The 20,177-nt window shown below is 43.2% G+C and overlaps 1 protein-coding gene across 1 annotated transcript in view; it reads left to right on the top strand.

The window, feature by feature from the left end:
• LOC124795961 (trypsin I-P1-like) overlaps positions 1 to 20,177 on the top strand; it is a 132,594-nt gene that overhangs the window by 27,265 nt on the left and 85,152 nt on the right. Inside the window, exon 4 of the mRNA XM_047260042.1 lies at positions 10,713 to 10,853. Coding sequence (XP_047115998.1) covers positions 10,713 to 10,853 — 141 coding nt within the window. The remainder of the gene's footprint in view (positions 1 to 10,712; positions 10,854 to 20,177) is intronic.

The following is a 20,177-nucleotide window of genomic DNA, read 5'->3' as shown; positions in this document are numbered from 1 at the left end:
TTCGCCGGGCGCAAGTCTTTCGATCTGACGCCACTTCGGCGAATTGCGCGTCGATGGGGATGAAATTATGATGATTAGGACAACACAACACCCAGTCCCTGAGCGGAGAAAATCTCCGACCCAGCCGGGTCGCGTTGACCACTCGGCTACCGGGGGCGGACCATCATAACTTATTTGGTATAATCCTATACACATGCAAACACATAAAAGAACCCACGAGAAACGCTCCTCATCTTCTTGATCTTAACGAGTATGGTATCTCGTGCACAGGCTCAATATCATTTTCTTCTTTCTCCCGTTCCACCCTTGAAATCTCTGGAGCCGACTGTGAACCACTCTGTATAGGTCACAGATGTTCATTACGTACCGCCGTCATTCTTGTTGGCACCTATAACTTCACATTGACTCCACCTCCTGATAAGTTATTAATACCTTGGGATGAACTTCTTCGTCTTTCCTTTTGGCTTCTAAAAACTGGATAACTTTACCATTGTCCTACTTTATCCTGCCTTCATGAAATTGAATGATGATGCCATTTTTCACGCTATACACTACCTCATTACAGGGACAACCCAGCATTTGTGTGTACTTTTGAATTACATTATGACATGACAGACCTCCAGTTATTCTGTGTTCCCTTTTCGTTCTACCATTGGCCTGTGGATGAAGAGGACCAGTTCTTAACTCCTTCACATTCAATAAATGATACAGATGCTTCAACAATTCCTAGATGCAGTTATTATCCTGGCCCATAATTATCGTACCTGACACTGCAAACTTCGACATCGAGTTGATAACCATTGCATGTGTGACTGTCACTGCTATTTTGACTTAGCAACCATTTCTACATACCGAGGAAAGTGTTCTGTTATTATTAATACGAAACAGTTTCCTGCTGGTATACGACAGATTTGTTGCAATACATCAATTACAAGCATTTCAAATGGTTTTGAGCTTCCAGTAGCCTCTTCAACGTAACTCGCTTGCGATTCAAGTCAGCTCACTAACATACTGTATGCAATTCCTTACATATGGATCCACGTCTGATTTCCTTCCTCTCCAAAAGTATCTCTTGGCCAACCTCAAGTTACATGCACTGCACCCTCCATAACTAGATAACATGTGATCATGTGCTTCCTTTTGAATCTTCTCCTTAAACTTTGGAAGTCATATCCTCGTTTCCTTGCATAACAATCTTTCGAATGTACTAAACTGCGACTGCGTCGTGTACTGTTTACAGTCACTGTCAAAACTCCGTGCTGCCTGACGCTCTGCAAGACTACAACCATGAATTTTCAACATTGATTTTTTCCTGCTTAACCTCCTTGGATTCCTATGCTTCATTCTTTGCTTGTGTACCATTTCATAATAGAACGCACTAAGTCTCAGTGCCCATCTTGTCAGCCTGCAAGACAGGTACATCAGTCCGAATACCCACCTCAAACTAGCGTGGATGGTCACTACTCTAAACATTTTCCCCGTACAGAAACATCTAAAATATGTGAGACGACGAATGAGGCTCAACATCTCCTTCTCTGTCACTAAATAGTTCTGCTCCAGTACAACAGTTTTCTCGAATTGTACGATACAGGATGCTCTTCACCGTTAATCTCCTGGGTTAAAACTTCTCCCAAAGCACTATCAGATGTGTCACATGAAAGGTAAACTTCTTTTGAACGTATGGAAGTACTACAACTGGGCTGCGTGGATAAACTCTGTCTAATTCTTCAAACGCACCCTGACACACTTTCTGTAGTAATTCGAGAACCTCAAGAAAGATTGCATTTTCTTAATTGACTTATGCACTATGGAAGTTTCCTTTAAGAAGTTTTTTGTTTGAGAAAGATTAAACTTTCTTAATTGACTTACGCAGTATGGAAAATTCCTTTAAAATATGTTACATTTGATTTTGAACTCGTGCTGGCTTAATGGGTTAATTAAGACTTTGCTTTTGTTCACCTCTATGTGACTTCGTGGATTTCCAACTGCGACAGAAACCAAATTTATATGGATATGGCACTGTTTTATAATATTTCTAAGAAATATTCAAACTGATTAAATTCTGAAATTTACTATAAATCTCTTTAATTAAACAAAAAGGTCGATGTGCGTTATTGGTTTTCCTAATAACGTTGTTCATGAAATGGTCCCTGATATATTATTAGTTGTATGAATTTCATGTTAAAACACTTATTACCAGTGACAAAGCGCAACATTGATATCAAACTATTACTCTCATAAATGTTAGAAAAATAACTGATAAATATAAAGACTACCCTACAGTGAAACTTACACAACCTTTAATAAAAAAATCTAAGGTTCCATGCTATGGATGTCTCATTTAACAATGGTTGCAAACTATCCGCGACTGCAATGCTACTAAACAGAAAATATTACCTTCGTTCCTCTTCATATGCTCTCGTAATCTTATTACTTCTCATTTCATTTTAATCACTAATCGAATCTTTCTCCTGTGTTTCGCAATATTCAAACACAAACCGTTTTACTTAAACGCATGTGCACTTCACGTCTACACTGCCACAAGTCCTCTGCTCACCGCCTGTCTCATCACTTCTTCCCGACACAACTCGCGCTCCTTGAAGCAGCGACGACCAAAACAAGCACATCTTCCAGTGACGTAGATACACTAACCAAAGACTACATGCTATTAATAAGCGATTCAGAATTGGCTCTTAGCATTTGAGACATCCAGAGTATGTATAAATTACAGAACCTACAGATACCTTCCATTTTCTATATTTCTCTGTGACTGGTGAAACTACATATCTAAATATCCCTTTTGTCCATACCTCTAATACTTTATGTTCGCAGAGAATACCCACTTCTATCTCCACCCTGTGTTGATGTGTCAGTTTCTTCGCTTTCCATCGCTAACTTAATTGAAGACTTAAAAAATTCTGATGCATTTGTACATATCCGCCGCGCGGGGTAGCCGCGTGGTCGGGGCGTCTTGTCACGGTTCGCTCGGCTCCACTCGTCGGAGGTTCGAATCCTCCCTCGGGCATGGTTTAAGTTAGATTAAGTAGTGTGTAAGCTTAGAGACCGATGGCCTCAGCAGTCTGGTCCCACAAGATCTTACCACAAATTTCCAATTTTGTACACATCCTTCTTGACATGTGCGTTGGCAATCCCTTCATAAAAGCATAGAGCGCCCTCTGCTCAGCTTCTTACATCAAAACTGTGTTTTCTGACTCACTCTGCCCCGACTCGTACGTGTGTTCACTTCATTTCCCTACCAAGTCCGCGAAATCTTCCACAGTTTCCCCTTGCCTCTTCACAACAGTGTTCGACTGCTCAAGAAAATACCTTGCACTATTCTGGTTTTCTTTTTTGTTCAGTTTCAAAAATCCGTTATCCAACTGTTCAAAGCTTGTTACATTGTTTAATTCCTCCATACTCCTCACATACATTTTCGCTTTTCCTACTAGTTGCAATTTTGCTGCACATAACAACTGACTGTCAGTTCAGTCACCCACCTGTGAAGACGTTCTCTTAGAACGACCTCACACCCTGAGAAAAACAAGCAAATAATTCCACTTCATGCTGTGGTACTTGAATCTATGCTAACTGTTAGTCCCTAGCTGTCAACAGCCCATGCAGCTGTGTATTATCCGCTGTCAACAGCATTACTTTTTCCAACTCATACTGCTTCCAGAACCGACATACCTTTCGTCTCTGAATCTGCCATTGCATCGCTCTTACTATCCATAACACGTAATAACACAAGAAACCACAACACCAAAAATTCGTCACGAAGTTGGACTTAACATTATATCGGGAGCCACCTGGACTCTCCACACTGTTTTCCAATATGACGATATAGATCTCATGTACAGGAGGTCAGAGGCTCTGACTTTGGAGAAGGGGCAGTAGACCCAAATGAGCTACGATTATAGATACCAAATTCTGCTCTCTACAGCTATCCTTAAGCTCAGATAAGTCAGTAAACTCCTCTGGCCTAAACACGGTTACTTCCAAGTTACGATGTCAGTTACGCTTCACTTCCGTATTTATTACACCCTCCAAAACGTTATCGAATGGTTCATCAATTACCACACTGTCTTGATACCTTACGTCGTGGTCCAGACGCCACGTTGAGTGACGACGACGCCACACATTCTGACAACAAGCTATAGCGCCCCCCCGCCCCCTCCCGCCCCTCTGTGGCGCAAGGATGGATGGTGAGAATGGGTGGTGGAGTTGAGGTGAGAGACCAAGAGACTAGACTACATGGGAAGATAGCTGCAGTTGTAACAAATTCTACAGTACACCGCATCAGTGACCGACTGGCTGCTGAATTCTGCAGGGCTGGCTGCCTGCATGCCCTGAAATGCTCATACAGTCTCCCCACCAAGCGCTGTCAACATGTTGTGTAAGATAGCCGTATGGTTTCCAAGCCTGCAGCATGTACTCGATGATTATGTTTCTCCTAAGGCCTTTGGTGGCAGCAGTCTGCATCATGGTGGTGGATGCCCACCGCGATGAGATGCTCGTCTGCAATGTAGGAAGTCGGTTAGTGTGCATAGGAGACAGCCCACTGCCACTGGGCAGAAGTTGGCTGTGCTTTTGGAGTTAATCTGGGCTGGCTGCTGCACCGTGGCTCTGAGTTCAGAAAGTACTTAGCACATAGAGCTGGTCCCCTGCCATGGCCATGAAGCACTGACTTCAACTGGCAGGTCCATGTGGTGACCCCATCCAACAGACCTCTGTCAGCCTGGTAGAGCTGCGAGGCAAGGCATAACTGCGTTTCAAAATCTCCAGTATTTATAGTCTGTAGCGACAGGCTTTTTGTGCATGTGCGCCACTACCAGCCTCATATGCTAAAATATTACTGTCACAGTCAGAGTGGAAATGGGCCTTGCCCACTGCATCACGTCTTTGTGCAGGACCGTTGGGTTTGCTGTTTCAACGAGTGTAGTACAGTTGAGCTTGCTGTTTCAACAAGCTAACTTGCCTAGAAACCTTGTGTAGGCCTTGTTCAGTTCTTACAGTGACAACAACCCACGCTAACCTACTGCCAGTTCTACTGCAATACTCCACTCAAACTCACAATAATATGCCATACAGTACAGAATTGCTTAAGCTCTGTCGAAGAAAAACTGTGGACCATTATCTGTAACAATCGTTTTGGGGAATCGCTCGACAGCAAAGAGGCGACGGAGAATTTTGATAGTCTCAGGAGAAGTGGTGTTCATCATGCGGGAGACATAAGGGTATCCTGACCTGGAGTCGACCAGTATGAGACACTGGGAACCATGAAACGGCCCTGCAAAATCCAAATGGAGACGTTCCCACCTGCATCGGGCCACGAAAACACCAGCTCGGGGTTGCTGCCTATGTGATTGGCACGTGGTGCAGGCTGACACGAGGGAGGCAATGTCTTTATCCAAACCGCGCCAATGAAGGTGTCAGCAGACCAGCTGTTTGGTGATGACAACACCCCAATGGCCTGCGTGGAGGAGGTATTTGACACGGCGTCGCAAGGCTTGCGATATGACCACATGCGATGGGGAATGTCAGATCACTATGCAAAGGATGACGCCACTGCAGATAAAGAGACTGTGCCGATGATCAAATGGTTCAAATGGCTCTGAGCTCTATGGGACTTAACATCTGTGGTCATCAGCCCCCTAGAACTTAGAACTACTTGAACCTAACTAACCTAAGGACATCACACACATCCATGCCCGAGGCAGGATTCGAACCTGCGACCGTAGCAGTCGCGCGGTTCCGGACTGAGCGCCTAGAACCGCTCGGCCACCGCGTCCGGCTTGCCGATGATCCCAAAAATGCTGGACCTCTGCATCACGGACACTACGACATCTGGTCGACCAACCCGCAGCGATTTGGCGGCGGAGTGCTTGCAGTGTGTGATCCGGAGCGGCATTCATTGGAAGCGCATCCAGAGCTGCGTCCACATCCGGTTCTACATGGGAACAAACCAAGGAGGAGGTGTCAAATTCATGGTCCGTTCCGGCAGCCAGCCGCTACAGAAAATCGGCATTTTCATGCTGTTCAGAGGTGCGATAGACAATATCAAAGTCGAACGTCACCGAGAAGAGCGCCCAACGCTGGAGGCGGCGCGCCGTCCAGGTGGGAACTGCAACACCCGGGTGAAACAAAGAAACCAAAGGTTTGTGGTCTATCTGCAGATTTAAATGACGACCATACATGAAATCGTAGGATTTCCTCAGGGCAAAAACCAGCGCCAAAGCTTCCTTTTCAATTTGACTGTATTTGGTTTGAGGGTCGGTCAATTTTTTGGGTGCAAACGCCACCAGCCTCTCAACGCCATCGACCACTTGCGACAGGACCGCATCCAGGCCATAGTCCGAGGCATGGGCGGTGAGGATGAGGGACAGGGAAGGATCGTAAGTGGCCAGACAAGGAGGGCAGGAGAGAGTTGACAGGAGATGCGTGAAAGCCTACTCACACTCCGTGTCCCAAATCCAACACACGCCCTTTCGCAGAAACCCGGTCAGGGGTGCCGAAATCTCCTGAGCGTGGGGTATAAAACGCCGATAATAGCTAATTTGACCGATAGTGGATTGCAGTTGCTTCATGTTGGTGGGAGGAGGCAGGTTTCGAATCACCTCAACATACTCCTTAGAAGCATGTAGGCTGCAGGAATCAATCATGAACCCAAAATAACTGACCCCTCACGCAAGAAAGTCACATTTTTCATTTCCGTAACGCAGGTTAACCTCGGAAAAAACCTGAAACGATCGATCCAGCTTGTCTGCGAGGTACACCACGGACGAGCCACCGACGATGATATCGTCCCGATAATTGGCTGCACCGCCAGCCGGAGTGGCCGTGCGGTTCTAGGCGCTTCAGTCTGGAACCGATCGACCGCTACGGTCGCAGGTTCGAATCCTGCCTCGGGCATGGATTTGTGTGATGTCCTTAGTTAGGTTCTAAGTTCTAGGGGACTGATGACCTCAGATGTTAAGTCCCATTGTTCTCAGAGCCATTTGGACCATTTGAATTGGTTGCACCGGGCACCTGGCTTGTGAGGCGGTCCAATTAACGTTGTAAAATGGCGAGGGCATTGTCATTGCCAGATAGAAGACGGTTGTACCGGAAAAGGCCACATGGGATATTGATGACTAGGATCTGCTGCGATTCCTCGTCCAACAGCATCTGCTAATAAGCATGGCGCAAATACATATTGGCGAAAACGATCGATCCCAAAAGAAATGTGAGTATGTCATCCACCGATGGGACAGGATATGCATCGATGATGGACTGAGAATTGGCTGTGACCTTAAAATCGTCAGAGATGCGTATAACCCCGTTCGGCTTGTCGACTATCACGATAGGCGTCGCCCAGCGACTGTGAGCGACGGGAGAGAAGATGCCTTCGTCTTGTAAGCAGCGAAGTTCCACCTGGAGCCCGTCGCGGAGAGCAAAGGGGACCGGGCGGGACTTTAAAAAAAGCGAGGAACAGCAGAGGGAGGAAGCTGAACATGCGCGGTGAAATTCTTCACCCTTGGTGTGGAGGATGAGAACATCGTTTCGTATTTGCTGAGCAACAGGCTGAGGAGGGTATCCAATGAGGTAATCGACACCTCCTGTACTGCGTCCTGCATTGATAAGGCCAGACGACCAAAAATGTCCACACCTAGAATGTTAGTAGCGCTGGGGGATCCCACCACCAAAAACTGAGCGATGAAGGAACGACCGTTGTAAGAGATTTGTGTGGAAAAAATGCTATCGACTGATATAGAGTGATTACAGAAACTGTGCAGGGCGCGAGTGTACGTGGATAAAGCCGGCAAGCCCAAGCCGTGGTATGTGACACCATTTACAATAGAAACGGATGATGCCGTATCAGTTTGGAAGACCACCAGAATATGCACAACCTCCAAGGTAAGGAGAAAACAGTCACCCGACTGGGGAATGATGGAGAATACATTGCCGTCAATGCAATGCAAGGCTTCCCGGTCCTGAGGTGATGATTCGTGATGAGCCTGTGCAACCGCAGTAATCGTGGCATCTACGAGATGCTTCTGCGAAGCCTGACACACCATGGCGATATGGCCCGCTTGGCTCCAAGCTGTGCATCTTGCTCGCCGGTGGGGCACTCCGACCGTTGGTGAGCCCTGAAACCGTGTGGATAGGATGGAAGCCAGGTGAAAGGCTTTCATTCATGGACGGACAAGACCGAAGAGATTCCCGCTCGGCGCTAGGCAACCGGCGAGCTGCGAAAACAGCTGGATCAAGACGCAGTTGTTGTAGCCGGTAAGGCTGCTTAAAAAAGCATGTGTAGCCCGTAAGACGGTTTAAAAGCATGAATGGTCGGCAGACAGGTGTCGAGGGACGGGTCCTCTAACTTCAAAATATCAGCCCGAAGACCATCGTCTGGTGTGTGAAACACAACCATACCGCGAATCAACGAAGAGGCATAAGACTGCCTGCAGGCAACGCTGGCGCACCGGAATTTACAATCACGGGAGAGACCCTGGAGCGTCGTAATCCATTACTGATACGTCTGATCTAGTGACCTTCAACAAGAAAAGAAAGTCTGACGGGTGGCGGTGACGTGTATTTGTGCGTCAAAGTACTCAAACAGGCATTTGGGTAAACGAGAGGTCGCGAGGGGATTGCTCATGGTTCAGCTGTTGAATTGAACGATACATTTGTGGACCGACTGTTGAAAAAAAAAAAAAAAAAGAAACCCCTCTTCGATTTTCGTTGTGGATGCCATGTGCCAGTGAATGTTGTTCCATACGTTTGACATAATTTCACAGTGATTCGACAGACCTATCGCAACCCGGAAACTCGGTGGAGTCACGTGCAAAGTGTTCAATTTACCTGCAATGGAATCAACTCTATGAGCTACCTCTTGCAATGCTGGTGGGTGAGGGCGAAGTTCTGAACGCGTGAGCGCTGCCTGAATCTGCTGTAGAGTTTCCACCAAGGGCCGGCCGGTGTGGCCGTGCGGTTCTAGGCGCTTCAGTCTGGAACCGCGTGACCACTACGGTCGCAGGTTCGAATCCTGCCTCGCGCATGGATGTGTGTGATGTCCTTAGGTTAGTGTTTAATTAGTTCTAAGTTATAGGCGACTGATGACCTCAGAAGTCAAGTCGCATAGTGCTCAGAGCCATTTGAACCAATTTCGAGGCAAATGTTTCTCGGGTACGCTTAGGTTTTTCTAATGTGCTGCGGGAAATTGAGCTTTCAGTTCCGTATGCAGTATTTCATCACTTAAGATAACAGATACGATGTAGAAGACGTATGAGGCGTTATTATTTTTTGTACAGTTACAGGTAGCGTTGTGTTTGTGTTACGATTGAGATGAGATAGTATTTGCGGTGTGAAACGAGCAAAACTAATAAACTGCTAAACAACATAAAGGCTACTGCAATTGACACTAATTTATCAGCACCTTTATAAAGGCTTGTTTGTTTCTTTCAATCAGCTGCTGGCGTGAAGCCTTCAAAGGATGGTAGTAGGTTCATTTACAGCGGTTCAAAAGAATTCGCGTATTATATACTCTGTGGTGACAGAAGTCATGGGATATCTCGTAATGTGTGTCGGACGTCCTTTTCTCGGCGTCGTACGGCAACTTTACATGGCATGGGCTCAACTAGTAGTTGGAAGTTCCCTGTAGAAACATTGAGACATAGCCACACATAATAGTTAAAATGTTTCCGGTGCAGGATTTTGTGGACGAGCTGACCTGGTTATGTGTTTCCCGTCAGGCGATCTGTGTGGCCGAATCATTCGCTAGAACTGTCTAGAATGCTTTTCAAACCAGTCGCAAACGATTGTGACAAAGTGACGTGGCGCACTGCCATCTATAAAAATTCAATCATTGTTTGGGAACATGAAGTGTATGAGTGGTTGCAAATGGTATCCAAGTAGCCGGACATAACCATTTTCAGTAAATCATCGGTTCAGTTGGACCAGCACACCCACTCCATTCCATGTAAACACAGCCCACACCTTCGTGGAGCTCGCACAGTGCCTTGCTGATTACTTGGGTCCATGGTTTCACTGGGTCGGCGCCACACTCGACACCTACCATCAGCCCGTACCAACTGAAATCGGGACTCATCTGACGATGACACAGTATTCCAGTCGTCTAAGATCCGACAGATATGGTCCTGACTCCGGGAGAGGCTCTGTGGGCGAGATCATGCTGTCAGCAAAGTCAGTCGCATCGGTTGTCTGTTGCTATGGCGCATTAGTGCCAAATTTCGCTGTCCTGTCCTAACGGATATTTTCGTCATACCTCCCACGTTGATTTCTGCTCTTATTTCACGCAGTGTTGCTTGCCTGTTCGCACTGTCGGCTCTAACTGAATGTCGCTGCCCTCGGTCGTTAAGTGAAGACCTTAGACCACTGCGTTGCCCGCCATGAAAGGTAATGCGTGAAATTTGGTGCTCTCGGAACACTTTTGACAATGGGAATCCCAGAATAATTTTTCCCAAACTATTTCCGATATGAAATGTCCCAATCTTCTAGCACAAACTACTATTCCGCTTTCAGAGTATGTTAGTTCTCGTCGTGCGGCCATAATCACATCGGGAAGCTTCTCAACCGAATCGCCTGAGTACAAATGACAGCTCCACCAAAGCTTTTATACCTACCGCCATCTGTACAGGTGCACATCGCTATTTCGTGGCGTTTGTCACCTCATTGTAATATCTGGATAATGCTAAGAATATTTCTTTCTTTTCCAGCTGGATTCAGGAGATCCTCTTTTGGTGAACGGGCAGCTGGTGGGAATCGCCTCCTGGGATGGTTACGAGTGTGCTACTGCAGACTCACCGGGAGTCTATACTGAAGTTTCCTACTTCGTCGACTGGATCAATCAGAACGCAGTGTGACGAGGACAGATGTACCCGATTTTTTTATACTGTAAACAAGCTTTACCACACCACTTCACTCACCAAAAATAAAAACTCACTCATCATCCAGTGGTACGTTTAATTCAGTCAGTGCCTCGAAAGTGTCAAAATTATTTACGTTCAAATTTCCAGTGAAACACTAATCCGTTAGACGATGATGTAAACTCCAAACAGATGGTTGCATAACTGCAAGACAACACTGTGAAAATTCCTTTCACATTTTCTAGAACAACGCAACTTATGTCATCTCTCATTTCCTTAAAGAACAATCACGAGACAAAATTAATGTACGAGCACAAGAATCCAAGTGAATTACGTGAATAAATCTGAGATTAACTTTTTCACTACATTGTCGACGTCTAGACGTGTCCCATTTCTCTAGCACAGTTGAGAGCAAATGCGGTACATGTGATTACGAACGTGGATAAAACTATCTTCCATCTCATTTACACTGACGTAGTATTTGGTATACGATAGTACTTATCAATGGATGTAATGTGTTGGTTCTGAATAAAAATTTCCTGATAGATGTTTCAAGTATTATTTCAACACCTGACCAAGATTCTTCCTTTCTCGATTCCGATTACAAGGTCTAGCCCTAGATCATTGGCGTGCCAGTTATGCAAGCCTCTTCAGCATCACATCATTCGTTCAGCATCTTGAGGGTCTCTTTCTCTGCTACAGCGACTTTGTATTACATGTAAGCAAATATTTAGCTGAGCCAGTTGTTAGAAGACTCTCATATCAGTGTCCAACTGATTACAGATGTATAGTTGAAACGTCGACTGAGCGGAGGAGTAGTTAAGCTCATCTTCACTGACTAGTAGAGCAGAAGAAACTAAGATAGTATAAGCCATTGTGAATAATATTCTTAGAATAATTATTTCCTTTTTTTTTTCAAATGGTCCCACCTCATCCGATAAAACGTTAGGTTTCCAGAATGAGATTTTCACTCAGCAGCGAAGTGTGCGCTGATATGAAATTTCCTGACAGATTAACACTGTGTGCCGGACCGAGACTCGAACTCGAGACCGAGTGTCGGTCCGGCATACAGTTTTAATCTGCCAGGAAGTTTCAAAACCTAAGGTATTCTATACCGCACGTAAGAGAATACAACGTTACTTAAAAATTTAATGCAAAAGGAGCTAGTAAATAGACCAGACAGGATCTCTCAGATGCTTAGGATACAAATTTGATGAAGATTTATACTAGACGAAAAAATACTTATAAAGCCGTTTCGGCTCTCACGTAACAGCACGTCTCGAAGAGAGGGAAATTGACGAATCAACGGAACCTATTAGTTTCCATTTGTGAGAGGCCAGTGGAATATTATTTTGTTTAAACCATCTTTAAGAACCTGAATAGCACGTGGAGTACACACTGTGCCCACTTCCTATCATTTGGTAGACAGATGTTTATGGAGCAGAACACAGCATCTTCAATGTCACAGCCCATATATACTTGCTTATCAATTATGTAGTAAATAATCGTCTATGGTTTGCATAACTATTATCATTACAGTATCGTGAAGGAAGGAATACCAACTAAATCATAATATGAAGAACAGTCACATGCAAATTACAGAAATTCATCACAGACAATACTGCAAAGTACTGAAGAATGTAATCAGATAGGCTAAAACAATGGATTACACGGAGAGAAAGGAAGCTCATGATCATCACCATCATCATCATCTTCTTCGTATCCTTCCAGCGACCCGACTGGGGTGTTTGTGCACAATCTGTCTCCATTTATCTCTATCTTAGCGTTCTCAGCACATAGTTATTTCATTGTTGACAAAAGAAATGTTTATATACAAAACAAAGGTTGCAGTTTTAAATCTCTTACTGATTCTGTATTACAGTGTATCATGTGCATAGTCGTAGAACCGTAGTGAGCATAGAGCCCACGTGTGGCGAATGATGACACAGGATGACAAGTAGTACCAGCGCAGGAAGTAGGACCCAAGCAAGTATTTGTCTATCCACATTGACTCATGAAGTTGCAGAATGACCAGGACGTCATTCAGGTAGGCTTTAGGTGCTCAACAGGTTCAGTCAGTCCTGGAAGAATCACACAATAGAATCAGTGATTACTCAGCACAATGCATGACGTTTGTGCTGAAAGAAAAACATTAGACAGAAAAATACAGAATTGTCCTTCCCGACATCTAGTTTAGGGATACAGTACTATTTCCGAGATCTGTTAAGTTTTTTGCCAAGGGACCTGACCTTTCTTAAAGTTTATTTGCTTTATTTTGTTTGCTACTTTCATTGCAGTTTAACCACGCAAGTTCTCCGATTACTGCACAACACAATGCAGTCTCAATCATTTTACTTCACTATAAATGTTGATAACACCCACTATGTATTAGCTTTCACGTTACTCATTCTCTTTAAATTCCTTGACCCTTTGCGGTATTTGAAATTCTGCAACGATGCTAGTTGCGCTACAGTCAATTCGACAGTTGAAGTCTGTGGTACGGAATGCAGCTAGGATAGTCGCCTTATGTGCATACACGGCGAAGCAGTGGAATGAATGTAGCTGCCGAGTGCGTAACGTGTTCTCGAGTGAGAAATGCAAGTTTATGCCGCAGCGAATATATTGTTATAAAATGTAAAAACAAAAAAATACCGCGGCTCCTAATTACAGCGTGCGCCTACCACAAGACAGAAGAAGACGCAAAACGCAACTGCGAAGGGGACAAAATCTTTCGCTAAATAAATTAGCGTCATTATTTGTTTCATAGATTAAAACGTTGCGTTATTCTATTGAAGGAATAGCCGATAGTGCAACTAATTCTGAAAGAGGGGTATCACACTGGGTGTTGTGATGTCTTCATCATTTTTTCCTCGTCGACAAGCAAGTCGCCAAAGTGGCGTCAGCTAAAATGACATGCACCAGGTGAACGGCCTACCCGACAGGAGGCCCTAGACACACACACCTGTAGGCTCTGAAGTAAAATAAACTACATTACGTAAATTGACTAGTGAGCTGACTGGGAAATAATCAAAGAGATAATAATTCAGTGCCTACTGTCTTAGGCCTGTATTACACTATCATTTTTGTTTATCAAAGTTGGTATGTCAACTGTCTATGTCAAAGAAATTTGATACTGTAATTGGGAACTTCGTCAAATCCTACCTTTCGCCAAAGAAATATGATTAAATCTAGGGGTTCATTGTGGATTTGGTCACAAAAGTCGTTCGTCTCCTGTTCGCTGCAATGCGAAATGTAGCCGCTTGAAGCGCTGGCATCACTACAGCTGTTTGACATCTGTAGTGTGTTTGTAAAGGTGGCTGAAAATTTTAGTTGGTGCATTCTTTCAACTCTTTTTAATGTCATTGCTTCGACAAAGGAATTTTCCAGCAAGCCAGAATAGAAGAGGAGGGCACACTCCAAAATATAAAAAAAATTCTAGTTCTCCATTTTACTGCATGTAATTTTGAATTCTGGTTCCTACGAGTTAAAAAGTACTTCATCTGATTCGTACTTGTTATTCATTTTGTAGTTGTTGGAACAATAATTCTATTAATTAAATTATTTTTAAAAAATTGTTCTTAATTCTCATTTAGTGTACTAAACGTTTATTTATCTTCATTTATTTGTCCTCCAGTAACTCATAAATCGCTTCACAGTTTATGGAATTAATTTGGTTAATGTATACTGTGGTATTCGATTCCTGTATTGTTAGCCGGATTAACACTCTCTTGCAGTAAGATATCGCAATTTTATGGTGAGCCTGTCTTCCGCACATATAAGTTTCCTCAGATGAGTATTCTGTTTTTTAACAGTCACTTTACTGGCAAAACACTGAAACCCACTCTCATCCATTCGTAAGTAACTTATATAAGACGTGACGTCCTCCACTTACAGCTTTCGTATCAAATTTTGCTGAATTATCTAGGCGCAAAACCCACTGCTTCACCCGAGTATGTTCCCCGTTTTTCCTACACTTCTGTTCGAAATGCACATACAATGCAATTGTGGTGCAAGTAACTGCAGCGCTTAATAAGTTGTCGCTGTCGACCAGCTTGAAATTTGGTGACAAACATCATGACAATACATTACCCTGTTTAACGCCTTGTCAAAGATCTTCGTCAAAGAAATTTCAAGAATATTTCATAATCATTCTTTGTCACAGAAATATGATATTGTAATACCGAGCTTACTGAATGCAAAATACGTCACATCATTCCGTTAGTACTGGATCCAAAAATTTAAATACCTTATGTTCGTAATATTCTGGTTGTTTCTGTAGGCCTACTATTGAATCTTTTTTGGAACTACGTTTTCTTTTGTGTAGACTTGATTAAATTAATCGCTTATGCTATTGGAATGGATTGTCTCAGTGGCTACAATACTGATTACTCAGTTACAAGAGGCAGTCAAATACCTACAACTAAATTAGTTCATAGCAAGTCGACAAAGACACGCCTCGATCTGGTATACTTGGCATCACATCACGTGTTGTTGTTGTTAATGTTGTTTTTGTTTTTGGTGGTGGTCTTACTGTTATTGGTGTTGTTACTGTTGCTATGTGTGTTCACGGCGTCTTGACTTTCGTGGTTCTGAAATGAATCATGGCCGAGAGCCCTTATTTCCGGTTCCCTATCGCAGTCTCAGAAACAGAGCGCCGAACTAATTAAAACAGGAAAATAAACAAACTTAGATTTACGTAACGAGAGTTGGTTGGAATAAGATCCAGCTATATGGTGTACTCAGTTGTGCTTCTTAAAATGGGAACTCGCTTTTCTGCAGTTTCAATTTTTGGGGTAGTACTATACTGATTTACCCTTTATATGAAATTAGCTTCTCTATATAACAATATGACCCCTTCGTTTCATTGATCGCCACCTCAAATTGCTCGTCATATCGGTGACACTCCCTTCCCTTTTTCGTGAAAATACAAAACGAGCTGCCCATCTTTAAACTATCTGATGTCCTCCGTCAGTCACATCTGACAAGGATACCTCTCGCGTAACAACACTGCACAAGAGGACGGACGGCATGGTGTCAGCTTAGCAGATTTGTTGCACCTTCTAGGTATTCCTCGAATAATACGCAGTTTGTCGTTCGTCCTCCCCACAATATTTTCTGTGTGTTGACTCCGATTTCCGTTGTTTAAGTTGTTTGCAATTGTTTTCCGTATGTATTTAACTGAATCTACAATTTTAAAAAAATTGTGTGATTTATTGTGTAACCGAGATATAACGGAATATTTTTAATACTCATTTGGAGGTAATCAAACCTCTTATTATTCACTATCAACTGCCATTTTTTGCACCATACAGACATCTTGTCTAAATAGCTCTGTAATTCATTTTTATCTCTTGATGGCTTTCGTGGACAATAAATAACAGCATCATTTGCAGATATTCTAAGGTTGCTACTCAGATTATATCCCAAAACGCTTATTTTAATTAAGACCGAAATTAAATATTTCCGGGAAAATAGGGTGCTGAAACAGGTATACCGCGAAGTACTCAAGAAAAACCTTACAACTTTTGACATGTGCCAAACATAAGACGCAATAAAGTGGAAATTCTGCTATATGCGTGGATCCATAAATTTAGTTTTTGTTGCCTAAATGAGTAAAAACTGACAATGCATTTAGAACCAACCATTACATTCCTTGATGTGTATCCGAGTTCATTGTTAGTTGGCGTGTTGACATCTGTTTGACGTTAATAATAATTATAATTTCGTGTGGTTCACTGGCTAGGTATAGCTCTTTCAACTGGACGTCACTTCGACGATCTGCATGTTCCTCTTTGACGCTGAAGCCCAAGAAATGTAAAGATGCAAACTAAGGCTAAGACAAATTTAGGAGGCACAACTTATTTATAACACTTTACCTCAGACGATATTAATTTTTTATTGAGTATTATTCATCATGTGCCACATAAAGACTCAAGTACCTCTTCAAGCATATTTGTTCAGATGTCAAGGTTTATGGAGGTATTAAGTGTTTAATGATGCGATCGAGGATATGACAGGCTGAGATAACCTGATACTGGATAAGATAACTATTTTATCGTATGAAAATATATTAGCACTTACCTCTATTTATAAAAGTTCTGCACATAAAGAACCTTTACAGGCATTCACAATGTTTTCTTTGCTTGTGATCTTGTTATCCCTGCTTTCATTTACTCGGTGCTACGGTAAGAAATAAATTATTTTCTGATTGATACACACATGTGTCGTAGTAACAGGACCGTGAGATATTGCTAGTTGTAGGAATTTGTAAGAATATTGAACTTTAAAATGTACTAGGAGCAATAATAGAAAAATTGCATTGATACTTGAGTATTAGAACATGCAGGAAAGTTTTTCGACAACTTTGGAAGGGAGAGCTTTGCTGAAAAACAAATATAGTCGCAAAACAGGGGCAGAATAAAACCTGTTATAATATCGCTTTACACAACAAAAGCAAGAACACTGGCAACCTTTTATTTATGATGTCATCAGTACCGTAAACCTCGAAAGTCACAAACCCAAATAACGACGAATTCGATATAGTCCCATCAAGTATAAAGGGCATACGCGCACCAATGATCGAACTGGAGGATTTTAACTGTGCACTCAGTGATATCAGTCAAACACCTGAGATTAATTTTACAATTGAATTAAGGAGTTTAATTCAATCGAATTCATTTATCCGACATCTGGAACATAACATACATGAACATGGCAGCTTACTAGTATGTCGACAGCAGACGCCACAAGTCGTAGAGACCGCACTTATGTATCGCAGTAACTGATTAACAAATTATATAGTACCCTTTCATATCATTCCGCACCATCACGTCTGTAGCGCTCACACACCACACGCTTCTATCAATGTTGAGGAGGAGAAAATTTAGTTGTAGTTTACGTCATGATCCACAGACTTGGAATAGAATGGCAAGAATGATATAGTAGCTCCTGTCTCAGATCCAATGGTGGATAGGGAAAGCTAGCCTAGATTAATAAACTATGCTGAAAAGTGCATTCAGTAAAACGCTGAGTGCCGATCTCAGCTAGTAATAGAATACTCTGTTCGAAAATCACAAGAGGAGGAGGTACACCTGGAAAAGCCGGGTGATATGAGAAGATTTCAATTATATTACATCATGGTCAGACAGAGATTCCGAAATCAGACACTGGATCGTAAGGCATACCCAGCAGCAGATATAGACTCCGATCACGATGTAGTTGTGATGAAGAGTAGGCTGAAGTTAAAAAGATTAGTCAGGAAGAACTAACACGCAAAGAAGTGGGATACAGAAGTACTAAGAAGTGACGAGATATGCTTGAAGTTTTCTAAGGATATCGATACAGCAATAAGGAAACGCTCAGTAGGCAGTACAGGTGAAGAGGAATGGATATTCCTAAACAGGGCAATCACAGAAGTTGGAAAGAAAAACATAGGTACAAAGAAGGTAACTGCGAAGAAACCATGGATAACAGAAGAAATACTTCTGTTGATCGTTGAACGAAGGAAGTGCAAAAACGTTCAGGAAAATTCAGAAATAAGAAATACAAGTTTCTGAGGAATGAAATAAGTATGAAGTACAGGAGAGCTAAGACGAAATGGCAACATGCAAAATGTGTAGAAATCAAACAAGAAATTATTGTCGGACGGACTGATTCAGCATATAGGAAAGTCAAAACAACATTCGGTGAAATTACAAGCAAGGGTGGTGACATCAAGAGTGCCATGAGACTTCATTATCTCAGATTACTGAGCAGCAGAAGAGAAATCTACTGGTTTCAGTAACTATGGATGACTGCAATGCTGAAATAAATCCGTCTCTAAAGCGTACATGTGGTGTTTTCAGTTTCTGACCTTTACTCGAGCCAAGCTAGGAGAAATCCCCTATGAAATACTGCATGGCACGTGATCACTAGCGAAATTCGCGAATTCTCTAACGGTTTTAATCACAAAGAAAACCGGAAGCACTCCATCCGATAATATTAAGTGACAGCTTTCCCGGGAGGGTGATTAACGTCCGAATAAAAATTTAAATTCTAGGAGTCTTACGACGAAATCAAGAATTCATACTTTAGGACGCACAATACGTAATGTGTTGGCACACCAGTGAGACCCTGTCTTTCTCATTTGGGATGGGTCTGTAGCTCAGCAAGTTTCATTTGAATATTTCTAAAAGACGTACGATGTTGTTGAATTTGATTACCTTGATTGAGTCATCGGTAATATGGGTTTATACAGGAAATTTCTTGATGTCATCAGTGTGTATTAACTCACTGTGTGCTCCAAAATCAAGAGTAACAGCGTTGACAGTTCTGGGGAACGTCGACCCAGTTGGAGTTTGAGGGACCGCCCCCTCACACAGGCATGCGGATAGCAAGAGTAACTGCATCCTCGCTCAGGTCTCAGCTGGTTGATTTATTTCTCTTGCACAGCGTACAACAGTGATTGAACGCCCACGTTCAGCAGGTGAGGAGTGGGTTTCGAAGTTATGGTCCTCGACGACGGTGCGCTGTCAGGCTCCAAGCCACAGCTGTAACCAGCGTAGCGTGGTTTGGAAAAGGGCGCGGCAGCTAGGCAGGCACCCGACGCCGCTATAGAGTCAATTCTGGGCACACAGACCTCCCTCATGGCCGAAAAGTAATGAGTGGTATTGCTGGCCAACCCAAAAGTGACCTAAGCGACTAAGCCGATGTCATCCAGTTTCCAAACTCCGCCACCAGAGATCTGGCTGGCGGTGCCTGGTGACAGTAGAAGCTAAGCGGCTCCTACATAGTTCGACCCTCAGTCCATCGGAACTGATGCTGAACCGTAACCTGGGTGGTCCTGTAGTGTGACTGACATTGATGACTAAACTGGAGGACAGCGTCAGAGCGACAATGCTTCTTGAGGCCACAGGGTGTCAGCACGCTCCACAGCAGTCGCACACTCAGTGCACCACGCCGACTTGGTTACCGATATTAACATCAGCTCATCAAACGTATTCGGAACTGACGGCGAGATTTAACGAGAATCGGACCCGCGAGAATAAAATGACGGGAGGAATATTGTAATTGATAGTAGAGATGCAGAAACAGCAGACTGGGTCAGTCAGCGGAGGTCAGTGACATTGAGCGTGTAGGAGTGAGTCAGAAAGAAATTCCCTCAGGGGTATTTTAACCCGTCCAAAGCTACCCAAGCTGACTGTTAGCAATAAGATTGAAAAGTGGAAACATGAAGGAAGAAACATAGCTAAACCAAGAGCAGGCAGAGTGATTATAAAAAATTACATGAATTCAGCTGAAGGAATCAATCGTGAGAAATAAAGTTCTACCAGCATC

The sequence above is a fragment of the Schistocerca piceifrons genome, chromosome 4, assembly GCF_021461385.2.
Source record: "Schistocerca piceifrons isolate TAMUIC-IGC-003096 chromosome 4, iqSchPice1.1, whole genome shotgun sequence".
NCBI classification, from domain to species: Eukaryota; Metazoa; Arthropoda; class Insecta; order Orthoptera; family Acrididae; genus Schistocerca; species Schistocerca piceifrons.
This window is presented reverse-complemented; position numbering and strand designations above follow the sequence as displayed.